Source organism: Perna viridis, chromosome 8 (genome assembly GCF_037379345.1).
Source record: "Perna viridis isolate PV_CMFRI_1.1 ecotype Kerala chromosome 8, ASM3737934v1, whole genome shotgun sequence".
Classification (NCBI taxonomy): Eukaryota; Metazoa; Mollusca; class Bivalvia; order Mytilida; family Mytilidae; genus Perna; species Perna viridis.
Window position 1 is genome coordinate 10,243,019 of NC_142452.1, and position 24,274 is coordinate 10,267,292.

At 31.2% G+C, this 24,274-nt stretch overlaps 1 protein-coding gene across 5 annotated transcripts in view; it reads right to left on the reverse strand.

Annotated features, from left to right (window-relative positions):
* The window catches only part of LOC148609270 (phosphatidylinositol 4-phosphate 3-kinase C2 domain-containing subunit alpha-like), a 46,376-nt gene that overhangs the window by 7,992 nt on the left and 14,110 nt on the right, over positions 1–24,274 (reverse strand). For 2 of the 5 annotated variants that reach the window (XM_088541434.1, XM_088541435.1), the window contains 25 exons: positions 24,183–24,267; positions 23,736–23,861; positions 22,399–22,569; positions 21,337–21,442; positions 20,975–21,036; positions 20,470–20,550; positions 19,989–20,177; positions 19,577–19,670; positions 18,925–19,019; positions 18,112–18,286; positions 17,737–17,844; positions 17,228–17,320; positions 16,323–16,452; positions 15,880–16,016; positions 12,554–12,723; positions 11,564–11,720; positions 10,460–10,566; positions 9,903–10,028; positions 8,013–8,036; positions 6,691–6,766; positions 5,711–5,847; positions 4,580–4,685; positions 2,485–2,572; positions 1,646–1,669; positions 185–294 (listed from right to left, as the gene is read on the reverse strand). In XM_088541434.1, the coding sequence (XP_088397560.1) occupies positions 185–294; positions 1,646–1,669; positions 2,485–2,572; positions 4,580–4,685; positions 5,711–5,847; positions 6,691–6,766; positions 8,013–8,036; positions 9,903–10,028; positions 10,460–10,566; positions 11,564–11,720; positions 12,554–12,723; positions 15,880–16,016; positions 16,323–16,452; positions 17,228–17,320; positions 17,737–17,844; positions 18,112–18,286; positions 18,925–19,019; positions 19,577–19,670; positions 19,989–20,177; positions 20,470–20,550; positions 20,975–21,036; positions 21,337–21,442; positions 22,399–22,569; positions 23,736–23,861; positions 24,183–24,267 (2,777 nt within the window). The remainder of the gene's footprint in view (positions 1–184; positions 295–1,645; positions 1,670–2,484; positions 2,573–4,579; positions 4,686–5,710; positions 5,848–6,690; positions 6,767–8,012; positions 8,037–9,902; positions 10,029–10,459; positions 10,567–11,563; positions 11,721–12,553; positions 12,724–15,879; positions 16,017–16,322; positions 16,453–17,227; positions 17,321–17,736; positions 17,845–18,111; positions 18,287–18,924; positions 19,020–19,576; positions 19,671–19,988; positions 20,178–20,469; positions 20,551–20,974; positions 21,037–21,336; positions 21,443–22,398; positions 22,570–23,735; positions 23,862–24,182; positions 24,268–24,274) is intronic. The other 3 variants (XM_088541438.1, XM_088541439.1, XM_088541440.1) reach the window with 3 other exon arrangements.

Consider the following 24,274-nt stretch of genomic DNA (forward strand, 5'->3'; position numbering starts at 1 on the left):
TGATATCGCAAATATCTTGCCATAATATCTATAGTGTCATTATTAAATCTATAATACTGTTTGCAAAACTTAAAAGTGATTACACAATAAATACCTCTACAGTAAAACACAATACTTCATGGTTCTACACAAATAATGACTGAAGGAAAATTAATTTCTATTGTATACTAAAATTTAGTCTTACCAGATCCTTAGCATGCATCACCATTATCATCAAAGTATTCTTTTTATACTCCAGAGACAACTTGACTTGTCCAAACTTTGAACCCTGGGGTACCAGTTGTACCTGGTTCTCTGTCAATAAAAAGGAATAAAAGATTAAATGGTTAGAATACATCAACAGATTCTAAGCTGTTGTTAGAAAGATACTTCAAATCAATAATAGAAGAAAATAAACTGTGCTTATAATCCTTGTAAAAAGAAATGCCTTTACATACATTAATGCATACTAAAAATTATGCTTTTTGGATAAAATGTTGTCAAAAAGACCTTTTATACTTACTGCTATTAAACAGAAGACAAATGTTCAAATTGAAGGTGAAAATGCTTTGAATAATACTGGAAAACATTATAACAGTTCCTTAGAGGCATGCACAGGGTAACCTGCACTTTCATACTGATCACCCCCACTCTCCCCCAGTCAAAAAATTCTACCCCTATTCAATATGGTATCATGAACTGTGAAGGAACTAATACTATTGTAGTGTACTAATAACATTAACACTGGACAAAAAAAAATTTCTGTTTTATTTTAATCATTCTGAATTTACATTTGTAACAGTTTTATAGATCTTTTGAAGATTTTTCATCATCAATTTTGATTTGACAGTCTCAAATACCCTCTTACTGCCTCAGCTAGTACCTAGTAAATTCAATTAACAACCACCTTACCCACGATTGATGCCTCCAAATCTTAAAACAAAATATAATTATCTCCTAATTTAAATTACTCAAACATAAATTATTTTATTGTGTTTGGATTGGTGGCGAAAAAGCATGGGTACTTTAATACCTACATCTAAATTTGTTGGGGAGTTATGATATGTAGTCTAGTCACAGTCAACAATTATTTGATGATAATGAAGATAATTAGGATATTTTATATTCTTAACCCATCTTATGATTCTCATGAGGAGGGTTCACAGATAATGCTTTCATAAAACATTTGATTTGCCAAGTAATCATGGTTATATGACAATTAAAGTCTATATTATACAAAGTTGAAGCTTTTTCTTAAAATATTCATGGAAGATATAAATCTGAAACAAATCATTGTTAAAGACTTCCATGGACCTAATGATTAAAGTATTAGACTTCCATGGACCTAATGATTAAAGTATTAGACTTCCATGGACCTAATGATTATAAGTGGGGACTATAAACAGAGAGATTATACCACACTTATTACACAGACTTTACAGAAGTCAGTCAAGACCACTGACTGAAGCTTTCATAACAGAAATTCAGAAATTATAAGTTTTCAATCACTGCATGTAAAAAAATATTTTACAAAGCAACACAATGCAAGCATTCAAAAGAGTCAGCCAACTGTCAGTTCACAATACTATGATGAAGTGTGATCTATGGTGCATTTTACAATGGTTAAAAGCAGAGTGAAGTCTAAAGTAGCAATTCTAACTGTTACCTTTAAGTGATGGGATTCGTTGTTCTGTAATCAATTATATCATGACCATTTGTTTTTCTGATTACAACCTCATTCATTTTAAAGTAGCAAGAAAAATGTCTATCAGTATATATTCAACTTATTACTTCATAAGCCAATGAGGTATATTCACCCTGTTCGCATCAAATACTTACTGTACATTCAAAAATTATTGTAATGTTTTTATTTTTACAAAAAATTTGACTGACTTAATTTGGCAATAATAAAAACTTGCAAAATGCATTTTTTCACATATTTCTCAAAATTGCACTTATATCACATTTTCTACTTAAGTATCAGTATCTGTAAGAATCAGGCAGTAGGTGAAACATGATATGAAAAAAAAACCAACATTTTGATAGTTTAATTTGACTATTTTCACCATCACAATCAAGGAAAACGGACAAGATTTTCCATATCATGCTGGACCATTGAAATGCACAGAAAATGAACATTTCAAGGGCAGATAACTCTGTCAAAAACCTCAACTTTCTACGATTCTATTGAAAAAATTCTGAGCAGAGCCAGTGATGCGGAGACCAAATAATGGTCTTTTCAAAGAGATAAAGCATCCTTGAGTGATTATTTTATTGTCAGATTGGTGGGGTTTTGACATGCATGTTTTAATTTTTTCCCTTTTGCCTGATTCTTACAAACATTAACACTTAAATAACAAAATCACAATAGTTAATGCACACATTTATTTCTAAATTCACAGTACATAAACTGATTTGTTTTTCTCCTTTGATTGTCAAAAAATGCAAAACCATTGAGTAAATCTAATATTAACATGCAAAATAAATAACAAGTTCCTTTCATACCTCTAAATTTCTGGATCCCAAGATTTTCTTTCTGTGCTTCTTGTTCATCTCTTAGAAGTGGATGGAAAAATGTATACACTATATCACTCTAAAACAAACAATCAAAAATGCAGACACTATATCACTCTAAAACAGACCGTCAAAAATGTAGACACTATGTCACTCTAAAACAGACAATAAAAAAATGTAGACACTTTACCACCCTAAAACAGACAGACAAAAATGTAAACACTATGTCACTCTAAAACAGACAGTCAAATATGTAGACACTTTATCACTCTATAACAGACAGTCAAAAATATAGACACTTTATCACTCTAAAACAGACAGTCAAAAATGTAGACACGTTATCACTCTATAACAGACCGTCAAAAATGTAGGCATGTTATCACTCTATAACAGACAGTCAAAAATGTAGACACTTTGTCACTCTATAACTGACAGTCAAAAATGTAGACACTTTATCACTCTATATCAGACAGTCAAAAATGTAGACACTATGTCACTCTAAAACAGACAGTAAAAATATAGACACTTTATCACTCTAAAACAGACAGTCAAAAATGTAGACACTTTACCACTCTATAACAGACAGTCAAAAATGCAGACACTTTACCATTCTATAACAGACAGTCAAAAATGTAGACACTTTATCACTCTATAACAGACAGTCAAAAATGCAGACACTTTACCATTCTATAACAGACAGTCAAAAATGTAGACACTATGTCACTCTAAAACAGACAGTCAAAAATGTAAACACTATGTCACTCTAAAACAGACAGTCAAATATGTAGACACTATGTCACTCTAGAACAGTAAAAAATGTTGACACTTTGTCACTCTAAATCAGACAGTCAAAATTGTACACTTAACCACTCTAAAACAGACAGTAAAAAATGTAAACACTTTACCACTCTATAACAGACAGTAAAAAATGTAGACACTATGTCACTCTAAAACAGTCAAAAATGTAGACACTTTGTCACTCTAAAACAGTAAAAAATGTAGACACTTTGTCACTCTAAATCAGACAGTCAAAATTGTACACTAAACCACTCTAAAACAGACAGTAAAAAATGTAGACACTTTACCACTCTATAACAGAAAGTCAAAATGTAGACACTTTATCACTCTAAAACAGACAGTCAAAAATATAGACACTTTATCACTCTAAAACAGACAGTCAAAAATGTAGACACTATGTCACTCTAAAACAGACAGTCAAAAATGCAGACACTTTACAATTCTATAACAGACAGTCAAAAATGCAGACACTTTACCATTCTATAACAGACAGTCAAAGAGTGAAAAGTTATGTTAAAGCTTCTACAATTAATGAAAATTTCCATCATTTTGGAGCCTTTTCACATACAAGATCCAAATTATCAGGGCTGACAGGTTTTGGGTTGGAAAAGGACTGGTGGGCAGGTTTTGAGCATGGATTAGAACTTTGTAGAGCGTGTACCTATGGGATCTGGTTAAATATTTTGAGTGTGTTTCAAATCCTGCAATTATTCCAACAACAATATAAATGAAATGAATTTGGCTGCATGTAATGTTTTCCGTATCACACTGTATAGATAATGTCTTTGTCTGTAAAATTTACTAGGTCTATTTTGAATTTGATAAAATTCACATGTAATAAATTGTGATCTATGACAATTTTTGTAACTTTTACTTAAACTTTAATTCCCACATCATTAATGTTGATAAATACTTTATCTTGTTCAGCATAGGAAATGTACATGGTTAATTAAAATGATTGCAACTAAGAAAATTTCTTCAATTCAGATGGGTTTAGAGTGATAGCTGTGTGACCGTTACAAGCCTGTAAGGTGTAGCAGAGGAACAAATCATCATAAAATGGTCATTGGTGGCATATTAAATGCCTCATACTCAATGGTTTTGTTGGAGTAACAAAGTCGTAACTACTGGTAATAAAGGTCATCATTCTTACTTGGGATATAGGAAATAAAAAAAATGTTGGACAACAGATTTAGGGCTTCCAAATTTATTACAGAATTTTAATCAAATAGCTTTGTTGTTTATGGCCCATACTTCTTCAAAATAATCCTAAAACACATTAATCTACCTCACATATTTCTGGAGCTTTTTTCAACAAGTCTTGTAGAAATGTTTCTATTTCTCTCTTCCTTGCTTCAGCGACGGTTTTAATGTGAGATCTACCCCATATAACCCTGTAATGCAAAGTAAAACCATGTATAACACGGTAATAAAAAAACATGGGTAGGTAATGGCAGTTTTTAAAACAAATATGCAGGCCTGGAACATAAAAAGAATAAATTTTTTGGCCCCAAGATTCTACTGTACAGTATAATTACAATAAATATTTTAGCCTTACAGCATTTGGAAATAAAGTTTCTGATCCGAAACTTTTTGAAAATACCCAACCAATACTACAAGTCATCAGAAGAAAATGCTCATCTCCTAAGTGTATCCATTATTTCTTCTAAGTACTTGTAGAATTTTACTTCCATGCCAATACTAACGTGCAATTTTACTTCCCTGTTGATACTTACACACTATTTTACTTCCCTGTTGATACACACTATTTTACTTTCATGTTGTTACTTACTTACAATTTTACTTTTACTTCCTTATCAGCAACTACAATTTTTAATCTTTGTCCATACATGTACTGATTAACATTTACTGCTTTGTTGATGCTTACATACAATTTTACATCTTTGTAGGTACTTACACACTATTTTACATCCTTTTTGATGCTTACACATAATTTTACATCCTTGTTGGTTCTTGCTTACAATTTTAGATCCTTGTTGGAACTCACAATTTTACATCCTTGTTGGAACTCACAATTTCACATCCTTGTTGGAACTCACAATTTTACATCCTTGTTGGTTCTTGCTTACAATTTTAGATCCTTGTTGGAACTCAAAATTTTACATCCTTGTTGTAACTTACAATTTTACATCCTTGTGGGTTCTTGCTTACAATTTTACATTCTTGTTGGTACTTGCTTACAATTTTACATCCTTGTTGGTACTTGCTTACAATTTTACATCCTTGTTGGAACTTACAATTTTACATCCTTGTTGTAACTTACAATTATTCTTCCTTGTTAGGGATTACAATTTTCACCATTGTTTTTAAATAATTATAAATTACTTTCCTTGTTAACATAGAATTTGCTTCCTTGTTTCTTTTAAACCTAAAATTTTACTACTGATTTGGTACCTACTTGCTGGATAAATGAGACCAAGATATGAGTGGAAACATCTCCATCAACTTAGTCCTGAATTCTACAAACTCCGAAAAATGACGGAAAATATAGCTTGGCACCTTCTGATTAGCCCGCTCTACTTTCAGAATAAATATCTGTGAACATTATAAAACATTTTTTACTGGAAAAATCTGTAGAATGCAACTATGTTATCTTAACCATTTTAATAGTGAAAATCAGTACATTGTAACAATATTTACGCCATACAGTCATTTTTTTAATTTGGTGTTTACTGCAAAACTCACACTATATACAATTTATTTAATTCATGCATATTTAGAGTGGCAATACTTCTGAAAAAATGAATGTTTCATTTTTCACATTTCAATAACGGGTAAAAGTGGCAACCATAGCACAGTTTTGATGTCCAAAATGTGTGACACTCTTACATGCTGATGAAACATAAAAAAGAAACATTCAATTCTTTTAATTGTATTTCATATGTTTCTCTCATTTCATTTCCGTTTTATTTATGATATAATAGAAAATGGGCAATACACAGTGATCAATAAAAGAAGTCCACTTAATCGGGAGTTGTCTATATAACTACATGTAGTTCAAAGATGTTTTTATTGACTCATGAAACATGTGTAATAGCCAATTATCCAATGAGATTAGTATACTTTAAACAATTATTGTAAATAGCAAAAAAAATATGACTGACTTGCACTAATAAAATCTAGCATTATACTTAATCACTTTTTTCTTAACATTTTAAACTAAGATGACAATATCACAATCATAAATGGACACAATATGTGAACAGTGTATTGAAGGTACAATGTTGCAATCCGTTTTTCTTGTAATGTAATATACCAGTGCATTTTCTCAAATCATTCTGACTATCAGCTTAGACATGTTTCTATATGCTTATAAAGAGATAGTTACAGGTTAGCATTATTTAAAACAGAACAAGGGAAGACATCATGTAGACTTACATAATGGCGTTCAGGTACATAGCGTTTCTGATAACTGTGTACTTCTACTGACTTAATTTTTCCATCAGTATTTAGGCTGTTAATAAAAGAAAAAACAATGATGGTGTATATTATGTGTCCATAGAAAATAAATACCAATAAATTAACTTAAAAAACAAATAAAAAGTCATTAATTTATGGCTTTACAATATTCATGTGGTAGATGTTAAGCAGGAAACAAGCCAAATACCTTGATTAAGTTTTTAATCCTTTTTTTTCCAATTTTCTCTGTAATTGCAAAATTTTATTAGGGATAAATAAGTAATTTGAAATTAAACTCAGAGTTAAGAGTAGATTGAGTAACATGTGCTTTCGCTGATCAATAATAATCGTTGCTGAGGGTGTGAACCCCAAAGATGATGGAACAAGAATAACAAAAGCATTATCATTTAGTAACTGTTAGAGCTAATGGAGCACAGAAAGATATCAGCCAGAAATGTAAAGAGGAAAATTAAAAACCGTAGTTTACCCTGAAATGCTATCATAAAGGCAACCTATTTGGCATGTCAGCTTCATGGTTTTATGTATTTAGTAAGCAATATTTATCAACTCTTTTAAACAATTAAACAAGAGGATCCTAGGAGCCTGAATCGCTCACCTGGTTGAATTTTGCCTTTCAAAAGCAAGAACTTAAACAAGCAGTTGTCCAACGATTTTGACTCAAGAAAACTTTGATAGGACTTATCATAAGGATCATTTCAGTAAACGAAAGTCTATCATAGTTTTCAAGACATTGGCTGAAAACTGTAAAAAAAAACACTGTCATTTTCCCCTGTTAAGAGCAATAACTCTGATAAGAAAGAGTCTGACAAATTTTATGCCTGAAGACTTTTGTAGTCCTAAAAATAAGGATCATTTCAGCAATTGAAAGAATTTGGCTTAACCTAACGGTTTTGGAAATATATGTGAAAAACTACTGTTTGACCCCTATCTTCTATTTTTGGTAACAGTGGCCATGTTTCTTGATGGATCAAAAATCCCCATATCAGTTCTATGCACGATACCCCAAGGAACATTCATACCATGTTTGGTTCCAATTGTTCAAGTAGTTTCAGAGGAGAAGAGTTTTGAAAAATTGTTAACGACGACAACGGATGCCAGGTGATGGCAATAACCAATTACCAATATCATGGCACAAGTAAAGCAAGACAATACTTAGAAAAGTAAAAAAATGAGATGTTAATTGTGTATTTTTCTTTTGTAGAAATGACCCAGAAGGTTGCATCCATTACATGCTTATAATAAAGAATTTCATTCATTTCTGTAAAATGTCATTTGTATACCTGGTGTCTTTTAGTTCCTGAAAACTGCACACATGAATTAATTCAATTTTATTATATAGATAGCAGTGTTTTATCAAATGTTCCCAAAGTAATAAATTTTGATAATTCACACTGTGTAATAAATAAGGTAATTTCACTCTCAGACTTCTTCCTGCCAAAACATTGCAACTTTGATATCAATCCACCAATGACAGAATTTAAAATTCATGTTGAAAATATTGAAAAATTATGAAGAAAATCTATATATTAAATAGGATAAAAAATTGTTTATCGTGAATGACCAAAATATGATCAATCATGCCAAGAATGCTTGAAAATTTTACTCACTAAATCTAGGGGTTTTTTGGCACTCGTGATAAACTTTTGGTTATTCACTCTTTCCAATTAATTATCCTATCATTAATTTCACACAATTATCTCCCTTTTTAAATCAATTCATACATACAATGGTCCATCACATGGTGCCTTAAATGATGACAATCAATAAAATGATTTTCATGATTCGAATACCATCCAGTTTACATGGATGCAGAGTTGATTTAAAATTATTTAACCAATCAAACTTATCACCACTCAATGAGGCAGTATAGTCAAAAATGACAAATCAATTTATTTCTTTTTAATTTAAAAATTGTTTTGCAAAAGAGCTAACATCGTCCCTAAAGAGTTTGTGACACAGGGCAAGATTAATTAAACAGGTCAAATCCCATTGATTATACATGTACAAGTTATGATACCCATTTACAATCCCATCCCATGTTTTCTGGCTGAAATTATAAAACAAACCCTGCAGCATACAGACAAAGCTAGGCACTGATTTGACATTTTTTTTTCACAAATTAGATCAGAATAGATGAAGATTAGCCTTGCTTATTTACAAGTTATGATGCCCATTCACAATCACACCCCTTGTTTTTCTGACTGAAATTATAGAATAAACCTGCAGCATACAGACAAAGCTAGGCACTGATTTGACAGTGTTTTTTTCCACAAATTGGATCAGAATAGACGAAGATTAGCCTTGCCTATTTACATGTTATGATGCCCATTCACAATCACACCCCTTGTTTTTCTGACTGAAATTTAAAAAAATCCTGCAGCATACTGACAAAGCTAGGCACTGATTTGACAATGTTTTTTTTTACACAAATCAGATTGGAATAGGTGAAGATTAGCCTTGCTTTTTCCAATAGCTCTAAGCACACAGTGGGTCACTTTTTTTGGTACAGTGGTGCAGCTGACATTTTGAAAACTCCTCCATTCATATAAAACTTGAAAATCACATATTATCAATATAAACTAACACCCATAATAGAAAATCAATACCCATAATATATTTACAGCTTAGTATAGAAATTCTACATGTACAAAGATACAGAAAACTACAATGAAAACTAAGGAGAAAAGTAGAAAAACTATGAGTAATACTCACTAACTTGATACCCCCCACTACTCCATTTGTTAACATTTTCATTATTTGTTTATTTATGCTGACCCCTCATGCAACCTCAAATAAGATTTTAGTTCCACACTTTTTTAAGGAGGGGTGGTACTAAAATTTAATGTCAATTAAACTGTATCATCAAGGAAATAAAACTGTTCCATATTAAACCTCAAACCCCACCATTAATCCTTTAATGAAATCAAGTATAAAAATCCTATTAAGTTCTATGATCAGTCAGCATGATATTACTTTGTCATAAGAAATCAATGACAGCGTTATCTGAAGTGTGCAGAGAGCTAATAATAAAAAAAATAATACAATGAGTATGAATAATGAAAACAATGAAGAAAATTTTGACATCACCAATAAATGTTTATAATTACATATGGTTAGTATCTAACATACATGAAATATTTTTACTTCCTGAATGATTAAAAGAAACATACCTGTATGTTTTTGGAACAAATGACAGTAGAGCTCCTTCTTGGTGAGATGAGAACTTGAGCTGAGCTAAGTTATGGATAAAGAAGTTAAACTGGACAAACACAGACTTCAAACTCTCTTCTATCATTCTGTCAATAGAAATAAATACAATTTAAATCTAAATTTTAATTGTTCATAATAACTAAACATAAATCCTTGGAGCATTTGTTAATATTTTTAATGTAACTGGGTAGTGATTGAGTATCAGATAGGTTACAATCAACACTTTATACGTGTCATTGTCTGGAAATTAACCAAATCTTATACTGTAATAAACACTTTTGTAGTTTAATACAAATTACACTGATTGCCTCAATAGTGGAATGTATTGTTAAAACTGATTACAAGAGTATTTCATCTGATTGGGAACTATCTAGGGACACAACTAGTGTCAAAAGGTAGATGTAGAGAATTGCAATTTTTGCTAGTTCCTTGCTACGCTAAAAATATGAATCAATTTTTTTTTTTTTGAAGAATGAAGTTTATGACCAGGACTAGTCTTACTGTATCATACATGTACCTGGTAAATATAGCAGAAGCCTGTACTGATGTTTGTCCTGGTAGAAGTACTCTCTGTATATATCTGGCTGCATCATCACTAATACCAGGTATTCCCGATCTGGATAACTGAAATTAACAGAGTAACATTGACAAAGTCTATCAATAGTATTATGAGAGTTTTAGTTCTGTCATTGCGGCTCATATCAGGGCTGATAACATGTTTTTTTCCCATTCAAAGCTGGTGATTAAAAATGCACACGACTTTTTAACCATAAAGCAGTGATTAACTTTCTGCAAGAATTTTCCAACAATTTCACATTTCTGAGTTTTCTACAGATTTCATGGGAGAAAGCAGTTCTTCTTCAGTCTATTCTTGATTTAATTTATTTCTCCACTCTCTATGGTAAAATACAGATTTTATCATGCTCCCTAAAGCTTGCAGAATGACAATTTTAATTTTACCATCTTAGGTGAGAAATAATTTAAACCACTTATTACTGAAGGAGAATCTGTATATCTGCCTTCTGAAATGTTTCTGCCCTAGGGACAGATAACAATGCTTTTATTACACATGTAAATCAATATTATTTCAATAAAATATGTGATAAAACATTTTAATGTATCAGTAATATAAGGTATCATTACTTCATATCACATCAAAGATTTATTTTATCCACAGAAACCATTTGATTGTATGTTATTGTTTTAAAAATGTTCTCTTCTTTATCAAACTTTGTTTCACTGGGTCCTGAGGTAGACCTAGGGTAAGGGAAATAACTCTTGAAATCAGTGATATGTTTGTATTATATTGAATTTTACCAAAGCCTATGAAGCTTTCACTTGAAAAAGAATAAAATCAGTCAAAATTACTTTGATGCTTACCTGAGATTGATGTAAAATGCTGAATACAAATGTTCCAATGATTTGTAAGAGTTGTGTCCCTTACCCTAGGTCTACCTCCTTAATAGTTAGAAAAGTTAAAGTAATTATTATCAACAAAACTAAACACATATGTAATCAGAACAGATACTTATGGTAATGAAGACTACACAAATTAAAAATTATCTTATAAACAGTAAATTAGTGCAGTCGATACACATTTTGTAGACCACATAATACTCACCAAAGCAAACAAATTGAGGAAGAGATTGGTATTTTTTCTGAGAATATTGAAGGCCTGACAACACATATCTATAAATTCTTGGAACTTATTGGTGTGTTTCTCTCCATTGTTGATAACATAAGCCATGTCTGATGTCAGTACAAATGGTACTCTGTCTCTGTAAAATAAACATCAAATTAAATGCGTTGTTGTGCCACATATATCCCACTTGTATAGCAGTAACCAAAATCACTTACAAAATAAGCTCCATCTATATAAAGCCACATACCACCTTTGATCAATCTGTGATGTACCAACTAAGATATTTCTAATGAAATCTTACTCCAACATTTCAAATAGCCAAACATGGCTGCCTGACAAAACAGGAAGTTGATATCAGACAGTAAACAAAATCACTTACCCCTAATTTTGACTATTTATCAGATGAGGAATAATCTTAATTGTGTATCAACATCAAATTTTTACACAGTCATCTCCCCTTTCAAATGGTAAATTCCATAGGAAGATTTGAAATGCTTGTTTAGAGGTTTCAGCACTTTAGATTTAGTAATACTTTTTGTGCTTATTTTGGCCATATTGCTAAATATCTTTTGTTGCAATTAGTTCAGATTAAGGGAAAATTTTGCTAGATTGGATTTGATGCAAAGAATGACAAATGGACATGGTGACTCCAATATACAACCCACTTGTAGAGTGGTGTAATTTATAAACAGCTGTTAATGCTCAGGGAAACATTTTTATAAAATTTAAATGGGATTTATGATAACATAGCCATAATCTGAGTGGCAATATTATGTAAGATTGAGACATGTAATTTATTATTTCATTTACATTTTTGCATATTTATAACAAGGGAATATTTTTTTAAATTTCAATAAAACATTCCAATTTTTATATTGTATATTACATTTTGTTAAAACTAACTGAAATTAATATAATCATAATAAATAGATTGGTCATAATAAATCCTTACCATGTCTAGTCCCTTACCTTTTGATATTCCCGAACATCTGAGCATCACCGAGGAATTTATTAAAGTCTATATGAAACATATGACCAGACTGTTTCAACATGATATTGTCATTGTGTCTGTCACAGATTCCTAAAACATAGGTAGCTACACAGTATCCTGCACAGGACCGGGTGAAATTCTCTACTGCCTGAACAAAGGAAAACAAAATGATATTTCAAACAGAACTTATACCAAGTCATAGTATTTCTAGTACACAGTATTACAGACAAACCAGGCAAATCATAAATTCATAAAAGAACATCAAGGAGGGTAAAAGATATCAGTGTCAAAACTATATTTTATCTAATAAAAGGACAGTGATTCATGTCCGGCTGGAAATTTTAATTTCTGAGAGAGATAACTTTCACATCATTAGACAGAAACTGTTGATTTATTAAGTTGTACAAGACAAGTATGGATATTATCCAAATCTGTTGAGAAATTTAGCCAGCAGGTTGCACACACAGATGGGTTCCTAAAATTGACTAAGTCCCTGTGTTGTGTTTGGGGCAGGGACATAACACAAAAAATACCATAATTATGGTAATTATGGTTAAGTCTAGAAAATTAAAAAAGCTGAAGAAAAATCATATCTAGTATAATTACCATCCTACCATCTAGGACCCATTCAAATAAATGATTTCTTACAGACAAATTTGTTCAAAAGATGTTAGTGGTAAATTAAAATTCAGTACAATGTACAGTCGAACTTCACTCGCTTGAACTCGGATGGCTCGAACACCCGGGATTTCTCTAACACAATTCAAAGTACCAAAATTTTCTCCTATATAATCAATATAAATAACCATGGATTTCTCGAACTTCGATTTCTCGAACACTCGAACTGACTAGTTGGTCCGTTCAGTAGTAAATCTTAGAGAATAACCAACATTAACTTGAACTCGTCAACTATTTTGTCAGCTTGGATAATAAAAGGTGTGAAAAATTGAAACCCTATCATTAGTCAATGCCATTTTAGTTAATTACAGGTAATACTTAAGTCATCACTAATTACGTAGTTTTGATTTTAACATAGTACTGATTAAAGTTCGAGAATGTTCCGAAGTCGGTATAATGGAAGCATGAAAGAAAATCAGGTAAAAACAAATTATTGACCAAGGAACTCGAACTCTGAACGTTTTTAAAAGGGAACAAAGCATTTTTAATGTCCACAAATCACCATAATCTTCCGAAAGTGAATGAAAAAGATCCACGAACTAACACAACTTTCGTAAGAGATAAGCAATTTCTAATGATAAAGTCGAACTCGGACCGCCAACAGAAATATTCGAACTTCAATTTCTCAAAATCCCGATAACTCGAACACATTTCAATGGTCCCTTGGAATTCAAGCTACCGAGGTTTAACTGTAGTACTCAATTAAATCAAGCTAAAAGAATGTATTATAACAAAAACATTATATTGATAGTATATTTATCAAGAATATTTATAAAATAGTCCAAGCTCCACTGGCGAGTTGGAATGCATTAGATAAACATTTGATAATAAATTCAATGAAGATTACTTCATATGCAACTGTTCGACGTTATTGGGTTTCGAACTAAACAAATACCTACATATTATAAAAAAAAACCATTAAAAACATGGTGTCAGTTTATTAGTAAAATGCAAAAGATAGTAACTTTCCATGATATACTAAACCAGAGACTTTTTGGTAACTATAATCTCTTGTTTAACAAAAGACCTCTTTTGCATCATACATTTTCTAAAAGCGTGCTGTAAAGAATAAGAGGATAATCAAATAGAATGAGTGAATAACCAAAATATTACCACAAGTACCGAACAATGCTTGGATTTAACAAGTGAAATGTTGGCAGGAGTGATCATATTTTTTGTTATTCATGATAACCAATTGATTATCCTATTTATTATATTCGTGATTTTTTTTATATTTTCCACATAAATTTTTAATTTGTGAATGGTAGATTGATATTTGTGTTGTGATGTTTTGGCTGGAGAAAGCCCAAGAATGAAATTATAGAATTTATTTAACAGTGTGAAGTATCCAATTTTTTTACATTGGAAACATTGGGTAAATCACTGTTATCTGTATAATAATAACACACATTTGGGATTTGAACCGTAAGAACTTCACAGCTTGTGATTTAATATATAATAAATATAATTGCATCTCTGAATATTACAAAATCAAAAAATCAATACCATCTAAACTTACAGAAATTCTAAAAAACAAAACATTGAGAAAACTCAGAAAATGACATTGTTTTTCAGGCAATGATATTGTCGTAACTATTACAGATGGGCCACACATTCTGGATTTAAACAGACAAGTAATATATCCAGAAAACCTGCAATCTATAACTATCCAAAAAAAAATAAAAAAAATCAAAAACTTAATCCAAAATGCCAGAGCAAATTGGCAAACCTTTAACAAAGAATTTAATTGGGATGAAATTTAGAAAGCTGGGAAAGGTTTAATAACACACGGAAATTTATACCCTGTATATTATACACTGAAAACAGACTGCAATTAATGGGTATGTAGAATTGAAAATGTCATTTTTGTCATAAAGAAAATAATATTGAGACCATAAAACACTTATTCTATGAGTGCATTGTTATCAATGAAATGTGGTTAATATTTTAGTTAATCATGGATTATTAAATCAGGACCAAATGACAAGCCATTTATTATATCTTTTTTATATCCTCTTCCATGGGGAAAAAGTTTTTATGGTAAACAGGAAGTCAGAGACCCTAATACTTGTTCACTTGGGCCGTATAATGGATAATGGAATTGTTAATACCAAGTGAGTATGAATTAAAATGTTTTAAAGTTAAAAAAAAACAAAACAAAACAAAACTGTCTCTCAATAAGACACACAAAAGTCCCATAAAAGAATTTCCAAAAATGTAAACAGAACAGTTGCAATTTATTTTGTTTGACTTCCTTTGTTCAGCTGTTCTATTGATTTCCTGATGCCAAATCTTGTGTCACAGCATATTTGAAATGAATTCTAATTAGCTGATATTTTTACATTTTCTAAGTGCTTCAACTTTAACACAGATTAATACCTCACTAAGGGCTAAGGTAAATCTCCCTGAGGGCTCTCTGAATAGTTAACAACTCTTACTCAACCTTATTACATACATATAGAAGGCAGTAATATTAATGAGTATTGCTCTTCATGTATATAAAATGACAGATAATAGCTTGATCATATCCCCAATGTTCTAAGGGCATTAAACATTTCCCTAATTCTTTTCAGAAATATCAGTGACTAACTAAGACGTTATGAAGATATACCTTTAATATACATACCTTCTGATATTCCAGTTCTGTAGGATTATGTTTCTGTAACCATTCTTTGATTGGCCGATCTTTAAATGACCCTGTGACCCCGCAGGATACCTGTATCTTCCTAAGGGTATCAGATTCTGTTACTAGTTCAACAATACCTAGAAAAGTTCAAATGTCACATTGTACAACGGCTTTTGTCATATGAAAAGTTTTGACTCTTAATTTTTCATCACTTTTCATTTTTTGTAAATTTTTAGATTTAAAATTCCCTAATTTTTTGTTAATCAGCATTTTTGAAAGTATGTAAAGGGCAAGTGAAAAGTGGAAGATGAGACCTAGAAAAGAAGACAATGTTATGTGTTATTGGTACATGTCTGTATGTCCATTTTTTCCTTTACATGAATGATTTAAAAAACAACAAGAAAAAACAATTTAAGAACTTTATGCTGCTTGCAAACATATACCTCTCTTAGGACCTGTAGCCAGACATGAGAAAGTTAGCATCTTCAGATCTAGTCCTTGTTTTAACCATAATCTGTCCATAATTCTGATCATTTGTAAAGTTAACATGTCTTGTCTTAGGTCATCACCAACCTAAGTAAAATAGGGTAATCTATCAAAGTATGGCCAATTAAAATCACAACCATTTCAAAAATTAGATATCCATTTTCAAGAGCCTATTGTAAGATCAATGTTTATATACATATAACCAGTCAAACTTCTTAACCATGCATTAATATGTTTACTCTTTCTAAGTATATATGTGCCTTTAGTACAAAAAAATGAGTTTGTATTTCACACTGCACAATTTATCTTGACAATGTGAAGTCGAACTAAGGCAAACATGTTAAAGATAGGTAACGAGTTACCTTAAACATAGCGTACACACAAAGATAGGTAATAGGTTACATTAAACATAGCACACACACAAAGATGGGTAATGTGTTACCTTAAACATAGCGCACACACACACACACACAGATAGGTAATGGGTTACCTTAAACAAAGCACATACACAAAGATAGGTACTGGGTTACCTTAAACATAGCACACACACACACAATGATAGGTAATGGGTTACCTTAAACATAGCACACACAAAGATAGGTTATGGGTTACCTTAAACATAGCACACACACAAAGATAGGTAATGGGTTACCTTAAACACAGCACACACACACAAAATGACAGGTAGTGGGTTACCTTAAACATAGCACACATACAAACACAATGACAGGTAATGGGTTACCTTGAACATAGCACACATACAAAGATATGTAATGCATTACCTTAGACATAGCACACACACAAAGATAGGTAATATGTTACCTTAGACATAGCACACACACAAATATAGGTAATGGGTTACCTTAAACATAGCATACACAGGATCTGCCTGAACATTGGAATTCTTGAACACAAGCTTCAGTGGTACAGCATTAGATGTAAAATAAGAACAAGACTGAAAATAAAACAAATTTCCAGGGTTATATTATTATATACAGTCAAATTAACTTTTGTATTACAGCAATTGGGAGTTTTGAGATTGGGCCAATTTAAATGATCTTCATAATGTCAATGGACCATTTCTTTAACATTCTCTGTAAAAATTTTGGTTTTTAATGGTACATTTTCAGCAGGAATGTGATAAAAAGCCCCTGTAATTGTTGGTATTATAAGTTTATATACATTAAAATCTGGCAAATCCAATGTCTCAAATGTCAAATGAAAATATGATTCACCAAGTATATTCAGTTAGATTAAAAATCAGAAGCTGACATCATAAAAAGTCTTTGAGAATATGTTTCTTTGAAAGTTTAAAGTTTTGTAAATAAGGAACTACACATAACATCATTAACACCTTGCAATAACACAGACCTTCAGATCCATCCCACTGACAGATATAGCAGGATTATAAGGCAATATAATCTGTCCTTTCTCTTGTAACAGTTCATATACTGTCTGGATTTCTCTCTTTAGTGTATTCTTAAAAGAAAATGGTAGATAGTAACAAACGACCTATATCCAAGCATATTTCATTAAACATACAATCAGGGAGAATGTAAGACATTAGGGCTGACATGGAAATATTTTTTTCCCCACTTTTAAAAACCCTTTATGCAATTGTAGGCTTTTCCCACATTTAATATGTTTTAATTTCTTTTTTATTCACATTTTTTTTAAAATCACAAAGTGAAAAAAAGAACAGGTCATTATAAGCCCATCAAATAGCCAGAAAATAAAATTGCTTACATCTTTGTCTTTCGCAACTTGAACTTTTTCAGAGGTTAATGTCAGAAGTTTAACCATTTCTTCCTGTTTTTTAAACTCCTGGTACAGAGCATCACCAGCAACACTTATAAGAGCTACAAACATCAACTCGTATCGTCTCTTGTAGGCCGACTCCTGGGCAGCACCTTTTAATAACCTGTAAATCATTGTTAATGATAAATGGAGTTTTCTACAGGACCTTCCAACTGTTCAGTTGAACAACACTTCATTTTACTTTCTATTTAGATGACCTTTATAAGAAGCCTATCAGATTTCTGCTTTCATGATTTAAAACCTGAGGATACTGAAAAGGTCATCTAAACAGAAAGTTGAATGGAGTGCTGTTTGATCTTACATGCAGTAACTAAATGGAACAAATAGTAGGTATAATGTTAATCCTGGGGTTTTATCATCTAGAAAATAAAATTTCAGTTATGCTAATATATAATACATAGGTCAAGTTTTAAAACGATTAACTTCCATGTATAGCGGAAATGTCAATCCTTCAAATATTTACGACTGATGTAGTCCAATGGGTGATTGAATGACATACAATTTGCATGGTGTTTTTAAACCAGCCTAAGTAGAAAATTGTAAAAGAGTAAGTACCCATATAGGTCTTTATCAAAACAATACAATTAAAGGAGACATACATCCTCAGCCAGAAGTTTTTAACCATGGTAGCTCGTGAAACCACCATACCTACTAAAATATATACAAATAAATCCATTGAAACTAAAACACAAGTACAAACAAAACTATGTTATTACATCCTGTTCACCAATTTATACCTACCAAAACAGGTGATGAGCAAATCTGATACTGTTACAGGATTTTTCTAACAAAAGCTTGGCCAAAGACGAGCTGTGGTAACTCTCAAATTTAAGTGCCTACAAGATGATATAAAAAATGTATGTACATGAATAAAAATGTTTATGTTTAAACAACTGCAAACATAATGATTTTGTGGCTGCTAATTTTCTTGGATTGTGAACAATTTATGGGTATCAATCAAAAAATGATTAGCTGTATATAGTGGGTGCTATTTGCTATGTTTTCTGTCTACCCAGGAAATAGCAAAATTTGTACTCAATCAAAAACTTTTTTTTTATCTTGACGTTTTTACTATTCATAAGTTAAAATATAATGAAAATTCAAGAAAAATGAGTAAAGTCTTTCATGGAATGCATGTTTTATTTTATTATTTGTTTCATACGTTAATTTTTCTCATTCAAATTCAGTTGAAGTCTTTCCTATTTTTCAGTATAATTCTTTAATTTAAACATAAAAAACAACTGGTAAACAAAACATTATGTATTCTCTATACAAATCATAAAATTCAATATAACATTCTACACACAAAAGAGCAAATTACCGAAAAAAAAGAAAGAAAAAAAACTTATAGAGAAATTTAAATGTGTAACAATTTTGAGGTATTGTGTCCAACCTGAATGAGCTGAGGAAGGAAATCAATCAGTTCATCAGTCTGCATATCATATAGACAGCGACAAGCAAACTCTCTAACATGGGTGTCTGCATATCTAGAAAAAAAATCTCCAACTGAGTAAAAGTAAAGTAGGTTTTACAGTAACCCTTATACCAACAATATCTACATTACTGCATACTCTATCTCAAATAAAATCCAGCTATATTAGTCATGTTAGTATTTCACCAAGTTTACAATCTCAATCACATGCTTCATTATGGTCCTTCAACTCATTCTAATGAAAACAATAGAGATTACAGCAGCACAACAAATCCAAAGGTCTAAACTTTCAATCATCACTTTATCATTTCAATAATTTATACAAATGTATAACTTAAATCATAAATTAAATAGCACAATAAAGTATGCATACTGAGGAAGTAATAGCTCCAATGCCTGCATAGGAAACAGTTTCTTCCATTCCCCTAGTAAATCATAAACCTCTGAAAGATGAGCAAAGTCCCAGTTTATCTGGCCCTGTAGTATCCAAGGTAACAGGTTTGGCTGATCACATAAATAATGTCTATACTGCCATAATATTCCTAACTCATCTGCCTGACACCTACAATAGACAAAATTGTTTTTATTATTAGTTATTCAGTTTCAAAACAAACAACAATTTAGATATTAAGTAAACTTACATTAATTTAACTTTCCACTTAATGCTTTAGCAATGTCTAGCTGTCGTATAAAAATGCAGAAATTGGCAAAATTGGAAGTAAATAAACGTAAAAAAAAATAAATTGCTACAGTAAAATCCAGATTGGAAATAGTGGAATTCCAATAAAAAGCAGGAAAAAAAATCATGTTTGTGTTATGATCTGGTCTTTGACTGAATAATTCAGATCACTTACGATGAGATACAATCTTTCTCCATCACATTGTTGATAATTTCTTGGATTTCAGGAAGTAGTGTATGAAAACTTCTTTTCTGTCTATAAATGTTAATCAAAGAATAATACCCAACAGAAAATCAGGTTTCAAGAAACACAACCACCAAGTCAAGGTTCTACAGAATGTCAAAATCTGACTTTTACATGTTTATAATATTTCCTAGAAGTTGTAGCCAAAGTCATTGACTTTTTACATAAATGTATTATACACATTTCTTGCCTCTTTTTTCATTTAAGACTAGAAATTCATTTAAATTTTTGTGACATTGTTAACATTATGCTCATTCCTTTTTCTCTATTGTGTTTAAAATACCCTGACAGTAATTTGTTGAATAAGTTGCTAAATAATACATCTTTAATTTTGTTTATGCCATTTCATAATAAAAAGTTGCTTGTATCTATTATTGTTTTAAATGCAAAAGTTTCTATTTTAATTAAAGCAGGAACAATGATATTAAGTACTGACGATGATTTGGATGTTAAAACAGTCGGAAATTCCACATGGCATCCAAAGTCAGGAAAATTTATCTGAAATAGATCATTATAAAATATTTGGAAAAAATAGAAGTATCAAAAGGAACCTATGTTTGGTTAATAGATTTAGAATGTAAATATACTGTCAGATCAAAAAGATTTTAACAAGATCAATATCTAAAATGTGAGGATAAATCTTTTACTTTCAAAATTGTTGATTATCACAAGTGCTGATACTGAAGGCATGTCATTTTTCAAAATTTCAAAGTTTAATTGCAGTAGATGAATTTTAAAAACAAACATTTTCTTTCAAGCAGGCATATTCAAGCCAAAAGGTCAACTTTAAAAGACTACCTGCATAAGAACTGCATCAGCTTGCATCACTGAGCTCACGGGTAACAGGGGATCAGCAGCAGCGTGCATTCTTAGGGGGACCAGATGACTTCCTCGAATTAACTCCCTGTTAAAATGAAAAATAAATATGCATATATAGGCTACATGTTTAACTCTATATATCTATACACCTGTCTTAAGTCAGGAACTTGTCTGGTGGTTGTCTTGTTCCCCTTATGGTTTTTTTTTGTATTTCATGTCATTGCATTGACATTGTATAATTGTTTTGACATTAATGAGGCTCTGATAGGGGCTACCTATTTTAAACAAGTAAGACCTATATAGTGTAGATAGCTTCACTGTATACAGTAGTCCTTGAATATTTATCTATTGACTTTACTACTGGTGATGTTGTTTCATTGGTACTTTTCATACATATTTGTTTCACTATTTACTTCCATTAACCCAATTTACTACATTACAAAATCTTATTTTTATTTCGTTTTTTTACAATTCAATATTTGAGTCAAGGTTAACATAGAGGTCATTTTCAAAACATTACACAAAGTCTTGTTTTAAGGATATTTGCTGCTTATCTTCAGCCTTTTTTGTCAGATTTTCAAACTCCTCTGGTTTTATCAATTTCATAGCAGTGGTATCATTTGCCCAGTGACAACACTTCTCTTTTCGTAATTTATTAACCTACTTTGAAAATGTTATTTGGGACATTTTTTATGAAATTTTTGTTATATCTTTGTGGTTTTTAATAGCTAAAACCTACTCAAACTGAAAAAAAAAACCTTTTCCCACCAAAATTTCAAATGCTTATATCTAAAAAAACTAGCACACTGATCCATTAACTTTTTCTACTAATATTGTTCTAGCACAAAAGATCTTAAAAGATTTCACAACCCTTAGGAATCCTTGTTATTCTTAAACACAGCAGTGAACATCCTTAAGCCTCATCTCATTGTATGTAAAATAGGGATCTTCCCCTCTATAAATATTAGGAATATAGGATAACCCTTCTGTAAGTAAACCTGTATGGTAACATACTTATATATGTAGAAAAGGAATACTTACTCTTTCTGTGAGTATAGCTGTATGGTCACACCACCCAATACAGTCTGGAGTTTATCTATGGTATTAGCTGGAGTGTTAGAAGAGTTATTGACAGATTTCTGACCATACAATGTCAAACACAACCTTGTTTCTCTTGGGAGAGCCATCAATATCACATCATCAAAGTTCATCCTACAGAGCATAATTATTAAACTTATCAGATACTGTAAACATATTACATTTTTTGTGGTGTACTAATTTTTGCTATTTTCATGGTGGACAGAAAAGCACATAACATAGTACCTGGAAAACTGAGTTTTCATACTATAGAATGCTTACCATTTTTTGGAAATGTGAAAATTGATACCCGCGAATATGTTCACTTGACAAAATCCACGAAAATTAGCAACCACAAAAATTAATATGTTTACAGTACTCTCATTTTAAATAAAAACACTTGTTTACACATGAATTTGATTAGCAAAATAAGAACAAAAAAGCAGAAAAATTTCGTACCTTAAACAGTGTTTCTGCCTACAGACATGATAATAACACATTTGCATCTTGGTTTTTCATTGCACACAACTTTGAAAAATCAATATCAACTTCAGTGATTTTCATCTTCAATTCAATATGAAGTCATACCCCCACTCATACAGGAAGTGGCTATTGGACAAAAATGTATGCACATCTATATAAAGCAACACACCAAAGTTGAAATCAATCCATCCAATTGAAGCCAAGACTTTAGTGATGAAAATGTTTTCTATCACTGCATACAGTGAAAAATGCAAAGTTCCACAAAACAAGAAGTTGATTTGAGACAGCACCCATAATTGCTTACAACAATATGCCCTATCTATATAAAGCCACACACCAAATTTGAAATCAATCCATACATTTAGAGTCGAAGTTATTATGATGAAACTCAGACAGAGGGACCTAATGACGGACGGACCGAGTGATTCCAATACACGTTAAGTGTAGGTATATTTTTTTAAATGCGTCATAAAATTTTAATAACAATTATCTGATTATTGTCCAAATATAAAATTGACTTTTGTATCTTCTGTTTTCTCTGCTTGCAATGAAAAGAAACACCCTTAGTAATTTGTAGAAAATCAAGTCACATGGCTAAAAATTAGAAAAAAAATTAAGAAGTCACCTGACAGAACTACCAATTTTGACTGTTCAGAAGTTCTCCATTAACATGTGGTTATTTATTGATTAAAATGATAGATGGTGGTTGCTAAAAGGCTAGGAAATGCTGAAACTTAGACTTCTGCTCATAAAAAATGAGGAACCTCCATGAGTTTCCTATTACTTTTCATTTCTACCCAGTCATAAAATAACCTTACCATTCATCCCAGAGTATCCTGTCGCACAACCCAGTATTAGATATGGCCTTGAACCCTGTCATCCTGTCTGTCTCTATCTTCTTGTTACCATAGTACAGAGAGCATACAACCTTATATTCATCATATCTACAATGGATAAAAGTTTTCATTCAATTCTTCTTTTTTTAACCATCACTAGAAGCTTGTTATGCAAATCTACACAGTTATATGTAATATGATATGTTTTTATTTCATAGTTACAGTATTACTTTTAAACAACTCACTGGCTGAAACAGAGCAAACAAGTTCTTGACAGTTTTCAACGCCTCTTCCAAATTACATTTATTCAAATATGATTTCCATTGACTTTTTATCTTGAAGCATTATATTTTCACACAAAAAAAAATAAAAAAACAACTACTCAGCAAGTTTCATATTCCAAGGTGTTATCTATACTACATAACTTACTTAGTAGACCAGTGAGGAGGAATCCTATGTACTGTGGCTACATGGATGATAAAATTATCTTCTACACTAGTAACTGGCTTGCTCCCTATAAA